The following is a 17,811-nucleotide window of genomic DNA, read 5'->3' on the forward strand; positions in this document are numbered from 1 at the left end:
CACTGTGGAGCTCAATTGACATTTGCCATAGAATGCAATATTGGCAGGTCTAACACTAGCGCCCTGTACTTTTCACAGATAAGAGCAGGTTCACCCTGAGCACATGTGACAGACATTGAAGGGTCTGGAGATGTCGTGGAGAACGTTATGCTGCCTGCAACATCATTCAGCATCATTCAACATGACCGGTTTGGTGGTGGGTCAGTAATGGTCTGGGGAGGCATACCCTTGGAGGGATGCACAGAACAGGGCAGTGAACACAGGTCCCTCTAGAGGCCATTGGGCCCTCAGGTCAACCTCATAAAGTCCGTTTCTGACAATGTGGTCTGAGACATTCACACCAGCGGCCTGCTGGAGGTCATTCTGTAGGGCTCTAGCAAAACTCTTACTGTTCCTCCTTGCACAAAGGAGCAGATACTGGTCCTGCTATTGGGTTAACAACTTTCTACCACTCTGCCCTGCTCTCCTAGAGCAACTGCCTGTCTCCTGGAATCTCTTCCATGCTCTTGAGACTGCAATGTGAGACACAGCAATCTTTTTGGCAATGACAAGTATTGGTGTGCCATTCTGGAGGAGTTGGATTACCCTGTGCAACCTCTGTAGACTCCAGATACTGGCTTATGCTACCAGTAGTAACACTGACCCTATCCAAATGCAAAACTAGTGAAAAATCAGTCAAGAAGGATGAAGATGGAAAAATTACCAGTTGCCACCACCTGTAAAAACATTCCTGTTTTGGGGGTCATCTCACAGTTGGCCCTCTAGTACACCTGCAGTAAATTTCGTTGACATCAAAGCGGGTCAACCTGATTCACAACCACCTCTGTTACATAACTGTCCAGATCAATATCCCACAATTGTGACTGACTTGATGCTATACTCCTATGAACCAGTGTTCCCTTTATTTTTTTGAGCAGTGTATATTTGCCCGCATAGATTATCTACATAATTATGCGCAGATCATGAACGAACTATATGTTATCTAGTTATCTATACAGCTATGGGTTGGGTTTGGTGATAAAGGTGATATATTCAGTAATTTGTTCAACAACAATTTTAAAGACATGAATTTCAAGAAACCATCTGTAAATCAGGCAGACTATCCCAAGTAAAATGTTAACAAAGACACGATTACACAAACTGTCACTGGTTCACATGGCTTGACCATTTGGCTTGGAAAGAGAGGGAGAGTGGCAGACAGGCTCACACATAGGGTGCCTCTCAACATCTCTCCTCGATCCTCCAGGCTCGTTCCCACTGATCTATAACTAAAACTGGATAGACTATCCCATTGTTGCCGCCCCATCATTCTTTATGTAGATCAGTGAGGACGAGGATCGAGGAAGGAAGGGAGGATCAATAAAATACCAAATGAGAGACACCCATAGATATTAGAAAGCTAAATACGGCATTGTCAACGAGTTCTATTAGGTGGTGTAATTAAACGTGGCCGCCGTATTGCTGGGGGCAAGGCCTTTACTGTCTATGGGCAACACTTGCCAGCAATCAGACACCTGTTCCTCCATTGGCCTCCAGTGATGGCTGCCCCATTAAGATGGTGGTGCTATTTACATATTTATTTACGTTCTTGAGCCCAATGCGGTATCTAGCTTTTTAATATCTGTGGGCTCACATATGCCCTAATTGTGAGCCATCTTCAGGTGAGGACAGGTGTGCTGGACAAGCAATTAGCCACAGATAATGACGTTGCTGAATAGTCGTCCCTAACCACATGGACCAAGCCATTTTAACTAGATCAAAAACAGATTCATTTAGGGCTTTTATTCTACACATTTCAAAACCACAGCCTCATAACTGTGCATCTTTAGTGACACTGCAGTGATTTTGCAGGTGTGTTCATGTATACAGGAAAACGAGATTGTTGAGAACGGAGAGGAGATCGTTGGAATGGGTGAGTGAGAGAGAAGACTAAAATACCTGGAAAGGAAAGGTAGGGGAGAGGAAGGGTGACGGTTATGAGCGAGGGGAGAATTGGAAAGAAGAGGAGTGGAGAGGAGCGATAAAGAGGGATTTTGGGAAGAGAGGAGATAGGAGAGGAGCTGCCGAAGCAATGACCAGTTATGGCTCCCCTTACCTGGACTCTTCACAGACCATTGTCTCTGGTGGAAATGTCAGACTGTAATTGATATTTCTCACTGGGCACTTTATCTCGCGCTGGTGTGCTCCGCTCGAGGTTCTATGATCCAGGTTTGAGCTGACCTTTCAGCCCTGCTCTCTCTCTCGCTTTCTCTCTTCCTCTCTAGCTTTGTTTTCACTCTCACACCAAATTCTCTCTCCCTCTCTCTTCTCTATTATTTTTGTCTCTTCCCTCAGTCTTTTCTGTCTTGCCATCACTCAGTGTTTATGTCTTCCTCTCTGTGTCACACACACACACACAGACACACAAACACACACAAACATTTCTCCTCTCACCCTCTTTGTCTCTCCCTTTCTCCCACTCTCTCTTTCTTACTCACTCACCCTCACACACACACAGACACACATTGTCAGCTTATGGCTGAAAATAACCGAGCAGGTCTTCAAAGCCAAGGCAGGCCGTTTGAGCCACTCTCTTCCTGCTCCTCGGCTGGTGTTCTGTCGGGGCTTATTTGTTTTGAAGGACGCCCGCGGCCCTTCATTTTCTGGAGGTTCGGGTTGTGACGGAGCAGGCTTTTTGGATGCCCTCCACGCTAACAACAGGGAAAAAAGACATCCACACAGGCAGAGGTATTTATGTGATTGAGAGCTCATTGCTCTGAACAGTCACAGGGGCCACATCTGTCACCCCCTTCAAAATTGCTTTCAGTGGAGCGGTTTACGAGAGTGTACAAAAAAAAAATGTTTTTGTAGAAGACAATAAAAGGTGTTTGTTAATCAGCTGCATCATATCATATACAGGTACCCCACCACTTTAGAGAGTGTGCTGTGTCTAGTGTGTGTGTGTAGTACGTGTGTGTGTGTGTGTGTGCATGCATGCATGTTGATCATCTCCTGCTATAGAGAGAGAGATAGAGAGAGAGAGAGAGAGAGAGAATTGTGGGAGGAATTCACCCAAGGGAGCTCTGGCTTCAAGCCCAGTGCAGCTCATAATTACATGTAATGACAGTCTGACGAAACACACTTAAAAGCTCAATTCTGTCAACAAGGTCTTGAAGTAATTGTATATTTCTGAGTGTATATGTGTGTATGTGTATTCATGCGTATATTTATGTTTGTGTGGTGTTCTATGGGGGGGAAAGAACAGGTTTTTTCATTGGTATGCTGTGTATTGTGTGTGTTGGGAAGAAGAAAACAAAACAACCTCATTAGTAGATTCCTTCTTTTCCACTCTGGCTCAACCTCATGTCTTCATTATACTGTATGTACTGCACTTACAAGCTTTTGCCAAATACCCGCATGGTCCACTACTGCATGGAGCACATGATATCCAGCCTCATAATGAGAGTGCTGGAGAGAAACCTTGGACCTGTTGAAGGTGAGTAACTGCCGTGAATGAAAGACTGGGCTGGGGCTTGTGTGTGTGTGTGTGTGTGTGTGTGTGTGTGAGAGTGTGTTGTGACCATGCTAACCTCTCAGTTTCAAAAGACCTTCAATAGATCCTCCTCACTATGGGGCACTGCATGAAGTCTTCACCCATCTCTTTTCCTCTCCTCTCTCTATGCACATAAGTCATTTTCTCTCTCTCTCTCTCTCTCTCTCTCTATGCACATAAGTCATTCTCTCTCTCTCTCTCTCTCTCTCTCTCTAAGTGGGTGTGGGTGTGCTTTTTGAGGAGAACATTAACGATTGACATCAACAAAAAGAAAGGCCCGTCCTTTGTTGACTACTTGGGAGGAGAAATATCCATCCTCTGCAGAGCACCAAAATCCCCGGATACCGCTGTTATGTAGTTCTGTCCAAGTCTATTTGTCATTTGACTTTTGGGTTTGTGAATCCACTATGCAAAATATTCTACATCTATCGATTTCAATTTTTACTCCTTTTTACTACCTTCTCAGTCATTTCTTATTATCTTTGTTTATGTCATGACAAAGCATATCTTGCTTCCCACAGTCAGACACACACACACACACACACACACACACACACACACACACACACACACACACACACACACACACACACACACACACACACACACACACACACACACACACACACACACACACACTATGCTTTTCATTCTGCAAAAAGAAAGAATGAAGACATTTTGAATAGCTCTCAAGGCCGTACCTACATTGTTGAGTTCAAATTGTGTCTGTTTGATTTCCCAGCGGGAGGGTTTTATATCAGGACAGTGGCAATAAATGGATGTGTGTGTGGAGGAACACTGCCTCTGTGGCTGGACACGCGTGCCGCTAAGCAGTCTGTCCCCTGGAGCCGATTGTGTGGAAGAAATGGACGTGGCCATTGTTAGGACTTTATGTTCTTTCACCTGAGGTATAGAGGGTTGAAGGATTTAGAACAAATGTCCCGTTTCTTTAATTTAACTCGGTATTCTGGTTGTATTTTGCGGCGTAAAAAGCATAAATGAACGCATTCCAGGATGGAACAATCGCAGGGAGAAATGTTGGAAATGATGACGAGATGTCTCTTTTTAAAAACATGAACATGATCCGATGGGAAATTTTCTTGGCGCCATTGTTGGACACTGCCTAATTCCAGGTATGCGGTGTGTTTCCCCCCCCTGATGTACAGCACGCAGCTGCTATCGTAAGAGTGAGGGTCCTGCGGAGGCCCTGTCTGTGACGATGGCGGTGGTGGTGGCGACGGTGCGTCATTAGCATTCATTATGGGCCCATAAGCCTGAGTAATTACAGACGGCAGAGCAGGGAGGAAAAGCAGTTTACACTGCTGGTAATTTGATTTGCATCTACGCTAATAACTTCTTTTGTGCGTGTTTATGTGCCGTGGCAGAACACAAGTGCCGTTTGGCTTCAGGCTGTGGGAGGCTGGAGAGAGATGAGCGAGAGAGGGGGAAAAAACGAGTGGAGCCTCAGAAAAAAAAAAAAAATCTCAAATTGAGTTGCGATCGCCCTTCAGCTTTCCACACACATGTCCTCCATGTTAGTCCTAATGGAGTCCTAATTTTGAATGCGCGTGGACCGAATAGTATGAAGGTAGAATCACATGTTTGCCAGATAACAGTGACATGTGAACATCGACCTTGGTTCTAGGGTGATACAAAGGGCTCGGACATATTTTGATCGTCAAACAAGTGCCATTCACAAGTGTGTCCTTGTCTCCCACTTGATATATTTTCTACACTTTAGGCTGAAGTGTTTGAAGTCTCTCTTTTTCAAAGTCAAACAGATTGATGGCCAGCATCTTTCGCTACATTCTTTACTTATTGTCAATTGCATGTCAGTCTTTCTATAATCCTCTCTTTAACTGAAGAAGATGTCTCCAACAAAAGATACTTGGATTGCCTGCATTCAATGGGCATTTATTCTCTTATAACCCTGACAAGCAATGGCATGCTATTCATTTGAACATCCAGGCCTTATAGGATATATATATACTATCAGCACAAACATCTGCTGCCTGCATCTTCCCTTCAAAACACTAAAGATAAGATCTCAATCTCTCTCCCACTGATGATCAGTAATCCAGTCCTATTGAGCTGTCCTAATTAGTGTATCTAAAAAGATGTGGGCTAGAGAGAGAAAGAGAGAGAAGGAGAGAGAAAGAGAGAGAGAGAGAGAAGAAAATACCACAATAAAAGAGTCAATAGTCAGAGCAGCTCCCGTCCCTCTTGTTATGTTTGTCTTCATTGAGAAAGCCAATCAAGCTTCCTGAGGGGAGCATGCGGTCGGTGTGATTATTATGAACGGGAGCACGAGCGCATTCATACTCAAACATTGCAATTCTGAACGCAGAACAAAAAGACACTGAGGTTAGGGATTCACTTGTGAATGGAGAATCATCTGCCCAGGCTTGCCAGTTTAAGGTGCGGGGTAAGAGACAGGTGTGTTTCATCATGTTTAATTTCAAACCCCTGAGAAGCCATGAAGTGCCAAGACATTGGCGGGAAACAAAAGCACTCTGCTACTTCCAGTCATCCTTCCTCCCCTCCCTTCTAAGTTGACAAAATGGAACATTGAAGATGCCGTCTTTTGTGACGAGACACTGTCACGTCATCGGTGCTTTTCCATCAAAAATGTTCACACTGAAGTGGCACTGCTGAGCAGTCTACCCACAGCCATTGTCTCCCGTATCATAAACACATACAGTGTACATTATGTCCACGTGCTTCTACCCAGAGTAACAACAAAACATGTACAAAGCTTCTTTCTTGAGATCATTTACCATCCAAATGGAAACAACCACTGCTTTTCCACTCCACATGACACAACTCCAAGGACCCTTTCTTTGTTGGAGAGTGGCAGGCGCCTCACATTATTCTCTGAGGCCTCTACATCAGGCTCAGACCTGCAGCCAATGAAGGAGAGGCCTGACTCTTAAGACGTTGGATGCCCTCAACCTCACCCCTGCTGTCAAAAGTCTATTCTTTGAGAAGATTCCCACACATGAGAAGGCACATAACAGCTGTTGAGATGGTGGGTTGGGACAGAAACACAGTGGTGAAGATCGAGTGACTTGCCAGAAATGTCTTCCCATACCACTCTGGCAGTGAGCTTAAAAGAAGACGTCAAACAGTTGTGTTCGCTAGCACAAATGGTTTGTTTTTGTTTTCTCTCTTTCCTTTCGCTTAGTGAGTTGTCAAAACCTGTGAAGATATTGCTCACCTCTCGGCTATCAGTGGAAATGTGAGGAACAATTAGACCTGTCACGACGTGCCGCTCATTCAGGCCGACAGGCCAGGCTAACCAGACTGGCAAAGGCTTTGAAGTGTTTAATTGTTCTGTTTTGTTGGAAGCTGAGGTGTAACAGTATTCATTGTATGACTAGTATAATGAACGTCTATTATGGGGGAAGGTGAGGATTTTTATATTGTTTTGATCTGACAGTGACAGACTTCAGCTTGAGATAACTGTGATGACAGATTAATATGTCAGAATCACATATCCTCTTCAGTTCTTTGGTTCTTTCCCCATTGTGAGCTGTCTTTGGATATAGATTGCGGCACAGATTTGAAGGCTTGAGATCAAACTCTAAAAGAACTTTTTCAGTTTCACTTTGCTGTATTCTATGAAATGGCAGCAGTCCATACAATGCAGTGATAAAAAAAAAAAGATATATTTAATTTAAAAGTACAGCAAAAATACAAATGCAAATGAAAAGACATCAAAATTCAAATGAAGATTAATACTGAATTCTGCACAAAGAGAAAAACAAACCTGTTGGTTGTGTCCCATGTTGACTGCTGCAGCAACACGTCTCTGTGGTGGTGGAGGGCTGTGCTGTGTGCCGGGGAGGTGGTTGGGCGGCTCCTCTGCCAGGACACCAGGCTGCAGTGTGGATCGCTTGGCACGGGACCTCCATGTCCCACTGATATGTCCAGCCCTGTGCCAACTGTGTCAGAGGCTCTGGCAGCCATAGGTACCAGTCACAATACACAATACAGATGTACACACACACACAGACAAACACACACACATATACAGTGCATTATACTCTCTCACGTACGATTTCTTTTTGGCTTCATACATTGCAGACACACACACACACACCATCTTATCATGTTGTATCTTAGTATTTCTTATTCTTTCACATGGTAGGATACACATGCTGCTCCATACTGTAAATGTTGATATTAACCGCAAAAGTCACAGCGAGCTCCACAGAGTTCAGAGAATGGGGCCCATGTATGGCCTATCTAAGGATGCTATGCATAGTGCATTTGGGACAGAAAGAGGCGTTTCACAGAAATATAGACTTTTGGCCTTCAAAATTGGTGATGTGAAAATGTAAACATGTGATATGTCCACAACCTTACAGTAACACACAGCCTACTCTTTTTCATACAGAGCTGATTGTATGGTTGACCAGTAGTCACTTGTAAAGCTGGCAATCTTTGTTATTGGTTTTTTAATATAATAATAAAAAAGGTGTTTTCTGATGACATCACAATGCTTCCCCAGGTGTAGTCGCCTCTTCTGGCCTGTCTGGTTTCCTTATCAGGTACCCCACAGCACCTACATTAGGTCTGGTGCTCCCAAAGGTAGCTTTGATAAATGTGTTCGCTCTCTCTCTCTGTCTCACACATATTCTCTGTCTGCTTCTCTCTCTCCCTCTTTCTCTCTCTCTCTCTCTAATCCAGCGCTAATGGCCGTCGTCCTGGCGGAGGCCTGCTCTCGTTAGCGTGGGTAAATCCCTGCAGGTGGGTGAGCGTTGCGGTTGGAGGAGTGCTCAGTGAAGCGCGCCGCCCGACGAGAGCCACAGAGACACCCCCACACCCCACAACCCCCCCCCCCCCCCCCCCCCCCCCCCCCAAAACCCTGGGTACTGTGCTCAAGGTCACCTTGCCCGCCTGACGCCCCCACAGTTACCATGGCTCTGTGGTCCACAAGTGAGGGGAAAGAATGTGAGGATGAGAGCGAGAAAAGAGAGTGAGAAAAAGAAAGAATGCGAGAAAGTGAGTGTTGACAAAATGAAATTCTGTATTCTTGAGAAATTCATGGACTGCCCTAGCCTGGCTAGCGCCTACTACTTCTCAAATGAGACGTGGTCTGGCAACCAGACGTTCATTTTCTCGTATTTGAAAGAATGCCCAGATCCGTTCATTGGGCGCCACGGATGTCTATCAAATGCGTCTGTGCATGGCTCATCATCGTCTTCCTTTCCCCCCTGTTCTGTGATTGGTCCCCTATCTCAGGCAAAAATTAGGGCGGTAGTTTCCTGAAATCACTGCGCAAGGCAGGATGGGAACACCCAGGCGGACTGCCCTTAGTATTTAAATGTGCATCTAAATAGTGTAGGGTTTAAGTGTAAGTTGCGTTGCGTTGCGTTGTGACTATGTGACATGGCCGTGGAGGACAGTGTAGCGTGAATCACAGCATTCAAGGGATATTTCTTAATTAATTTTTTTTGTAAAGATCAGTAGGACAATTCTGGTGGAATAGTTTGTTGTTGTGCCCTCAGGGCTAAACCTGGGCTGAAGTCTGAGGGCCAGATGTATTAACGTTTTGCGCCCATTTTAGGCGTAACGTGCACGTAAAAGCATGGCGGTGGTATGTACAAATAGGCCGCAATGAGGGAAACGCGCAGACTGCCTGCCGTGGCTATTTGCGCTTTTCTGTGTCATGCATATTAATTTCTGGGCGGATCAGCTGAAAATGGGTGTAACGCGCAAGTACAGGGGAGGAGAAGTGCTAATAGCGATTGATTAAGTATTCTGCCATATGTATGAAAACAGCGCATGTCTATTTTGCGTTGAAAAACGTCCACCTTCTGAAAGCAGGTGTAATCCAAATTGCGGTTAAATGCGTCTATTAGAAAAACTTTTAGAGACAGCTGAATCAATATTCAGAGCATCAGTTTTCTTCATTGTACTGTCCATGTCAAAAGCAATCTTAACTTTTGTTTGCCTCTCTAGAATCCTATTTTCTCTTTCACAACATAGCCTACACTTCCCAATCTGTTAGACTAGGCATTAAGTCATATCTACGTGCAGTAAATAGTTCAAATATTTTTTTAAGTGGATTAGTAGAACTACTAGGCCAATATAGCAAAGCACAGCATTCGCATTCTGCGCATACAAAAACTCGCTATTAGCGCTGTCTTAGTACATCTGGCCATGAGTCTCTGTCTCCAAGGGATGCATCTCTACTTGTTTGTGTATTTTATTTCTGCCATTTGGTTCTATCTGTCCATTTTGTCTTTTCATTCTATTATTCTCTCTCCTGCTCTCTATCCCTCTCTCATTCACTTCTCCTGGGCTCATCCATCCACCTCTGGAAGCACAGACACCCCTCTGATCTCATTCAGCCCTAGACATTAAGGGCGCATTCACACTAGGTCCCCTGGACCGGACCAGGGTTCGTTTAGTCCAATGCTTCGGTTGTTTTTCATAACGTGAACACAACTGTACCGAACTCGGGACCGGACCCGAGTCCGCCTGAAAGAGGTGGTCTGGGCTGGGGTCCAGTTCGCTAGAACGCTGGAGCAGGTTGCTAAGCAAACGTTCTAAAGAATCTAAAGATCTTTACCTTTGTCTTCTTCATTGCACCGCCTTCTGCTGTTTGGCCAAGTGATATTTGCAAACATTCTGGAAGTTTGTGTCTAGAAGCAGTGTTTGACGCAAATGGACCAGGGTACGCACAAAGATCCTTCATCACTATCCGCTCCGCTTTAATCCTCTCTGGTGCACAGACAAACATGTAATGTGAACAGAGACCAACTACAGTAGGAGTAACCGCATTCGGGTCCGGTCCAGTCAAACGGACCCAGTGTGAAAGCTACCTAAGTCACATTGAGCAAAATGGAGGATTTGATGCTGTTGATGTGTTAGCGTGGGTGCAGCTCTCATGTTTCATGTGACCATGCTGGGATCCTTTGGCCGTCCCCAGTTTGTCTAGTTGTCCAAAATATTATTTGAACAATTACAAAGTAATACAAAATAATTGAGTACAAATGCTTCCATATATAACAGGTTAAAGTTGAAACGTCAAATCATTAACAGACAGTGAAAATGAGTTCTTCACAGATGCCCATCATAGGGTTAAGCATTACGTCAGACATGAAAGATTATGAAAGAACCAGGGATCAACCATGTGGCAACAACACCACCACCACACCTTATGTAATCAGTGCAGCAGAATGAACACGAGGAGTGCAACCTGGTCTCATGAAGGATGGGGTGGGGTGATCTCTGAGCCATGGCCCTGCTCACTGTGTGAGAGGGCTGCGATGGGCCAGGTGGAGAATGGAGAGACGAGAGCCAGGAGAAGAGGTGTAGAGGTCATCTGGGTCAAGCCCTAGAGGAGAGACCTGTGTTTATACCCACTGTCCACCCCTTCTGTCTGGACAACAAGAGCCTGAACCCCCACCACCCCCACCCAAAATTACTCAGCTGTGTCCTCTCTATCAATCCCCAACACCCCCAAAAAACGTGCGCGCACACACACACTTACACACACCCCAACCTCCTCACATGTCCCAGCTGTAGACTTTTTTCTGTCTCCTACAAGATGTGATGTCACAGATAAGCATGTGAAGTATGGTGGTGGGTGGCAAAATCATTATCCAGCGCCAACTAGATGTCACCGGCGGCTTTGTTAGCGCTGTCACGCTAAAGTGGCTTGCACTCCTCGCTTATTGGCAAGACCAACAGAACATTGTTCTGCGGAAAAGAGAGGAGAAATTACTTCAATATCAGATCTTGTTCGCCACCCCGGAGATTATTGCAAATGGAAGTGAGGTTTGGACAAGATTGGGTTGTGTGTGGATCTGTGTGTAGATATGTATTTGTGAGATTCTGTGAAAAAGTGTGTGTGTGTGTGTGTGTGTGTGTGTGAGGGAGTGTGTATTTTTTGAGAGTGTCTACACGCTAAATATCTAATTTCACAGTTACTGTACATCCATTACCTTTATTGTACACAAATGATGCCATCAGTCTGCAATGCATATAATACATAAGAGTATTTCATCACAGTACTCATCTCCTCACATCTCAGCATGCACTATTTGCAGACAGCTTATGAAACCGACACGACCAAGGATCCTCTCTTAAGAGAGGAACACATTTAAAGAAGAGGAGTATAAAGCAGACAGAGGAGGTAGGTCCTGTAGTTGAAGGAGAAGGAGAAGGAGAAGAGGAGAAACATCTAGAGGGAGAAGACGACGCCGTGATGTGAAAAAAAAGACCCTCTAATGGATATTGGAGTCATATTAGAGTCATGGAGTCCTATCGCACCCATCAGGTGGTTGGTAGGTGGTTGGGTGGATGCAGCGTAGCGCGAAATGCCCAATCTTTGGCACGCCACGCGGCGGAACATGTGGCACTAATGTGAGCTGACCTCTGTGACCCTTCACATTAGGATCTGCGACTCGCTGATAAATAATGCAAGGCTGGCCAGGGTCAGTGCATCCGGAAAACAAGATGGCCTCTCCCGGTGCTAAGTTCTGCCCCCCCCCCCCCTCTATCTCCCCCATCGGCACCCCTGGAAAAACACAGCGGTGGCGGGCGGAGAGGGCCCCAGAAGCCGCAATCAATTATTGATGCCTGATCAGATGGAGACCGAGACAATCTGTGGCCTCACACCCGGGTTTGGATGCCACTGCTGGAACGCACCCCAAAGATGTGTGTTCCATCAGATCAGCCCCGCTTAGAGCTCCTTTGTATGCAAACAGCATGGGGGGGTGGGGGGGGTGGGTTGGTGGGTGGGAGTCGGTCCAAAGGGCTGGTTGTGCCTGTGAGCAACAGGGCCGACTGCATAACACGGTGCCTTAGCCATACTTCTAGGGTTGTCTGCTATCGCAATGCTACTGTGATGCAAGATTAAGATTACAGGAGTTTTTAAGTTATGGGAATTTATGGTTTTTGGGAATATCTTTTTTTTCCCCTTGTGGATTGTTTGTGTGTCTCTGTCTGTGTGTGTGTGTGTGTGTGTCTCGGAGTATGCCACACAAGTGCGCGTATTTTGTGTGGGAGTATGTGTGCGCATGTGTGCATGCGGGAGCACAGTATGTGTTTGTGTTTGTGTCAGCGTGCGCATATCAGTGTTCTGAATGTGCTAGAGCACATTTTTTGTTGCTTCTGGAGATGAAATCAACAGCAGATAGAGCTGCTGATCAAACATGTCTAGACCTAAAATGTATACTATGGTGTCCTGTTTCTCTCCTGAGGAACCTCTGCTACTCCAAACAGGAGTTATCTTGGGAACTCATCGCAATCGTCTTCCCCTCCACGCACCCCGAGGCTGAGCTGGGGTGGGAGGCAGCAGGCCTGGCATGTTCGCACAGGAAGTCCTGCTCAAGTCAGGTGGGAATCCGCGCAGCGCTAAATACCTGTGGAGACGCAACGGAAACAAAATGAGGCGACTGGCTGAATTTGAAAGTATGAGGTCGGCCTTTAAAAGAGCAGCTATGGGACCAGCCGGCTGGGATTTAAGGAAGTACCATAACTGGACCAAATATATTAGGAACAGACTGAATTTTAAGCGTCTTCACTAGCCAAGGAACGTTATGACTGGTAGAGAATTTTAGGGGACAGAGTTGAGACACCTTTTCACATTTGCATTTTTTCTGCGATCTATGATTTAAAAAAAAAAATCACTTCAACTTCTAAATAAATAAAGAAATAATAACTGTTTGCCATTAAATTAAGAAGTAAATACAATACCCTTATTCTGCAACTATGTCTAAAGAATTGCCTTTTAATAAGATCTGATAGCGCTGCCTATCGTTGAGTATTCATTGAGTATGTTTGGGAGTGACTGGGTCCCCCGCTGCGTCTCGGAGGGTTGTTTTGGATGTAGTAGCAGCTGCAGGTTCGTGCCTCGTTGAGCGCCTGACAAACTGTTATTGATGCCCCCGGGCCTGACAACAGAGTTGTGTGCTAGGAAGCGCCGCTTCCACTGATGCGGGGAGCGCTGGGGAGCGAGGCACACAGCTCGGCTCGCTGCCACGGTGGGGGGAATGCCGCGCCGTGCTCCCTCGAATGTTCCAAAACCAACTTTTCTTCAAGAACACTGTGAAGGAATAGAGACGTCGTTCCCCCCACTCTGCCTCCCCTGAAGCGGCACCACAGACCGCACCACTGGTCCAGCCTGAATGCTCTCACCACAGTCTCGTTAGTGAAGAGATGTGGTCAACTCAGAGATCGCTTTTGGAGAGGGTGACCGGCTTGAAGCCCAGTAGTTTCAACTGATATGCAGTTGTGTCTCTAAGTATGTCTGTGATGTAATTCTAGAGACACAAAGACAAAAAATGTGTCTGCCGTTCAGTGTCTGAAATCTCCCCCAGCCCTTTTTGCTGTTCAAACAGGGTCCGTTTTGCAAATCAAACAGGGTCCTGGTGTTCGTGTTGACCACGTAGGACTGGGGTTTGGCTGGGAGTCTGGGACGTGGCCTTTATCCCTTCTGGCTGGCTGTGGCTCACACACGACAGCCGTGTAGCATGCATACTGAAGCGCACCGGGCATCGCTCCTCTGGCAGGGACACTGATGGTGGAGAGATGATAGCGGAGACCTGCATGAGCTGAGGAGAAGGGACTGGGGATGGGAGGTCAATGCGCAAGACACTCCCCCAATGTATAGGCAATTGTCCATCCCCTACAAACCCCAGATGACTGGTGATTATTTTATTTTTTATTTTTTACCATAATGACATTGGCTGAGTTTGAATGGCTATCTATACCATGGATACCATGCAGACCTATGGGAGTGGTGACAATATGTCAAGAGTTTACGCCTTTGTGCCGTGTTACTGCTACCGCTTTTAAGATCTCCCTCCGCAAAGGGGAGGTTTGTTCCACAACAAATCAGATAAGTATATTTTTTGTACAGTGGACTGTGGAGATTGTTTGTTTTTTTTCCCTTTTTGTATTTTCCTGCCCTTGCACCATTACGCATTGCATACGACCATTCAATTGAAATGAATCAAGGCCTGTTTTTTTATGAAACACATAATTGCACTATCTGCTGTGAGTCATGTAGGCAGCAGGGACCCTGTAGTGGTGGGGGCTGATGGGGGGTGGGGGCTGATGGGGGGGGGGGGGGGGGGACTTGCTCATCCGATTGTGACTGCCAGCGCACGGGTCTATGGAGACATAGTCACAAATACAAACCATCAAAAAAAGAGGAATTCAAACTCATCTCTCTATTCAACATGATTGTTGTGCGAGCGTTGGAGCCTATTCTCTCCCTTTGCTACACATTACTGCCTTGCAATGTCCCTAGTTTTCTTTGTAGTGCTATAGAATTTTGTGGTGCTGTAGAATTGTGAACACTGCCTCATTGCCTCCTTCTGCCTCAAGAGAAAAGAGAATCCTCCAAAATGTAGGATGTCAATAATAATAAAACAAAAAACGCTATGTTCCACTCATTTCATTAAACTCCATTTCCTCTTCATCTCTTCCCAGTCTTTCCTTTTCCAACTCCGCCTCGTTTAGAAACAGAAAGTTAAGAACTAAACACAAGGACACATAGCGCATGGGGGAAAGGCAATAGGTTGTCCATCCCCGTGGGAGCATTTGCCAGTGAAAATATTTGGGCAATCAGGAATGAATCGGAAAAACAGATAATAAAATGTTTTGGAATCTGTGCACCCTATGGAGTGCTAGCATTCCCCCCTCCCCAGCTGTGTTATCTGATCCCAGCATCGCCGGGCTCGGCTTTATCTGCGCCGGGCGGCCTGGGAGCTGCGTGCCCGCGCCCACAGACGCAAACGCTTGGCTGCAGTGCCCTCTTGTGGCCAACAGAGGAAGCGTTTCATGGCAGATAAGAGGTCAGTAGATTAGGTACGAGGACTAGTCTGTGTGTGTGTGTGTGTGTGTGTGTATGTGTGTGTCTGAGAGAGAAAGAGAGAAAGAAAGAGACAGAAAGAAAATGTGTGTGTGTGTGTGTGTGTGCGTTATCTAGTATCCAAATGATGCATTATTGGAAACCTGGATGAATGGCAAACTCTGGAACACATACAGTAAGTGTGATCCACTAAGGGGTGACTGGTTTGGCCTGACGTGAACCTGCCTGCATTGCCTGTGGTTTTCACGATCTACCAGACTGACCAAATAAAGCGTGAGTGTATGAGTGAGTGAGAACGTGAGTAAGAGAAACCATGTGAGTGAAGAACCCAGATAAACAAATGTGTAAGTGAGGAGGGAACAAGTGAATCAGCGCCTGTGTGTGTGTGTGTGTGTGTGTGTGTGTGGTCAGGAGCGCACACACACTCAAAAGCTAATGAGCTTGTCAGCTGGGTGCCCGCTGATTGTATGTGAGTGAGCGATTGAGCCAGTTTGCCTGAGTGATTGGGTGAGCAAGCAAGCGTGACCCACAGCCTGGGTGGCCGCGTGGCGTGTATTCGTTGGGGTGATGGAGTGTGAGGCTCTGCTGCCGGAAGCAAGTCAGGACAGCAAGCGAGAGCAATCACTACCCCCCCCCCATCACACACACACACACACACACTCCCTTCGCCTTCCAGCAGACTGGACAGGATGGATACAGCAAGCCCGAGAGCTAATGTGGGACCAGCGCTTTAAAAACCGCCTGTGGAAAAAAAAAAGGGCCGGCGGCGGTCTCTTTGGGTCTTGTTTGGATCCTTTGCCTTTGTCCAGCGGCGGCTCCTTCCTGCCCGCACTCTCCCAGCTGGGGGAGTGAGAGCAGAGGCGATAGGATTATGCGATGACTTGTGTTCGCCCATGATGAACAAGCCCTCGTTAGCGGGCGCTTTAATGCCAGCCGCAGATAGCGCGGTCATTAGCCGTAGTAATGATCACTTTAGACTGGGGTTGCCTCTGTAATGGCGTGTTTTTGTTCTCAGTCCCTCTCTCTCTCTCTCTCTCTCTCTCTCTCTCGCTTCCTCTCCCACACTTAAACAGGGACTCCATGAGTAGACAGGCTTATCCAGTTCTACACTCCAAAAAGTTGTTAGCACTCCCCCTTCCACTCTCTCTCTCTCTCTCTCTCTCTCTCTCTCTCTCTCTCGGACACTGGTGTGCCAGCTAAATGGCCGTCTCATTGATGTCTACAGGACTTGGACAGTGCTCTGTCCGCTCTTAATTGGATCCATTGGAGCCCTTGGGCCCGGCACAATACCCATCAAAGGCCGGCATGGCCGGGCTCAGACACTGTCCACTCAAAAGCACCAGTGTGGACAAATGACAGGGCCATTAACAGCCACTGAGTGGCTATGGCATACGAGCAACATGCCCTCCTCTATGTCACATGCCACTGTGCGGCTGAGGATGACTTTGTCATGAAGCAGTCAAGACTTTCCCAGTCTCCCAGTTTCCACAGCATCTTTTCACACACACACACACACACACACACACACACACACGGAACTCTGAGCGTGGGCAGTCTTTGAACGCAGTCAGACCTCAAAATGCTTTATGCCTTTTTTTTCCATAGATCTATTTTCCTGTGCGAGCCTTAAAGATCAAGCCGCCGCTATTGTGGGCCTCCTCCTGCCATGGCGTTCCCGGTGCGTTTAACGACGGATCAGCTGAATGGCGCCGCGCGTCCTCCCCTCGGCGCCCCGGTTTTTCTGGCGTCGTATTTGGAGTTGGTGGGAAATTCGACGTGGCCTTCACCGCGCCTTCACCGTGCCTGCACCGATGCCCTTCCCTTTTCTGCCTCGATTTCTCTACCAGTGGGGCGCTCCTTTTTTCTCCGCGCATTCTTTCATGTCTTCTCTGAAACCAACTTGTTTATTCTCTGCCTGATGACTATCTCACTCAGGTTTTTTTTTTTTTTTTCCCAGAAATATATATATTTATCATATGAAAGGAGGGATTCATAGCAAATCTATCCAGGCCCAGTCCCTTTTTTTCTGACAAAAGAATCTGAGGCTTGGGCAGATGCTTACAATAGCTTTGAGTTATTTTTTTACACGCACACAAATACACACACACACACACACACACATACACATGCACACACACATGTACAGTTGTACACTGTTATTTTTTATGCCTTTTTCTTCTCAATCTCTCTCTCTACACTCTCTTCTTCCCTTGCCAGTCATTGGTGTGATATTTGCAAAACACTCAGCTTTATGTGAGGAAGGCTAACTTAAATCAATTTAAAACAGCTTTTGAAATTCCTTTCGCCATGCCATTGTACACATGTGAAAAAGAATGAAAAGAAAATCAAAATCGTAACATTTTTTGAAGCCCCACCCCGCTCATTCTTTCCACCTCCTCCCCCTCTACTTTCATCACCCTCACAATGAGGAATTGATCGATTC

At 46.3% G+C, this 17,811-nt stretch overlaps 1 protein-coding gene across 4 annotated transcripts in view; it reads right to left on the reverse strand.

The window, feature by feature from the left end:
* Positions 1-17,811, reverse strand: part of LOC134102133 (uncharacterized) — a 76,224-nt gene that overhangs the window by 36,572 nt on the left and 21,841 nt on the right. For 2 of the 4 annotated variants that reach the window (XM_062556135.1, XM_062556136.1), the window contains exon 3: positions 7,302-7,476. The exons of 1 other annotated variant lie outside the window; for it this stretch is intronic. In XM_062556135.1, the coding sequence (XP_062412119.1) occupies positions 7,302-7,476 (175 nt within the window). Of the gene's footprint in view, positions 1-7,301; positions 7,491-17,811 lie in introns of all 4 variants that reach the window. One more of the 4 variants, XR_009941481.1, reaches the window with a different exon arrangement.

This window comes from Sardina pilchardus, chromosome 15 (genome assembly GCF_963854185.1).
Source record: "Sardina pilchardus chromosome 15, fSarPil1.1, whole genome shotgun sequence".
In the NCBI taxonomy this organism is placed as follows: domain Eukaryota; kingdom Metazoa; phylum Chordata; class Actinopteri; order Clupeiformes; family Clupeidae; genus Sardina; species Sardina pilchardus.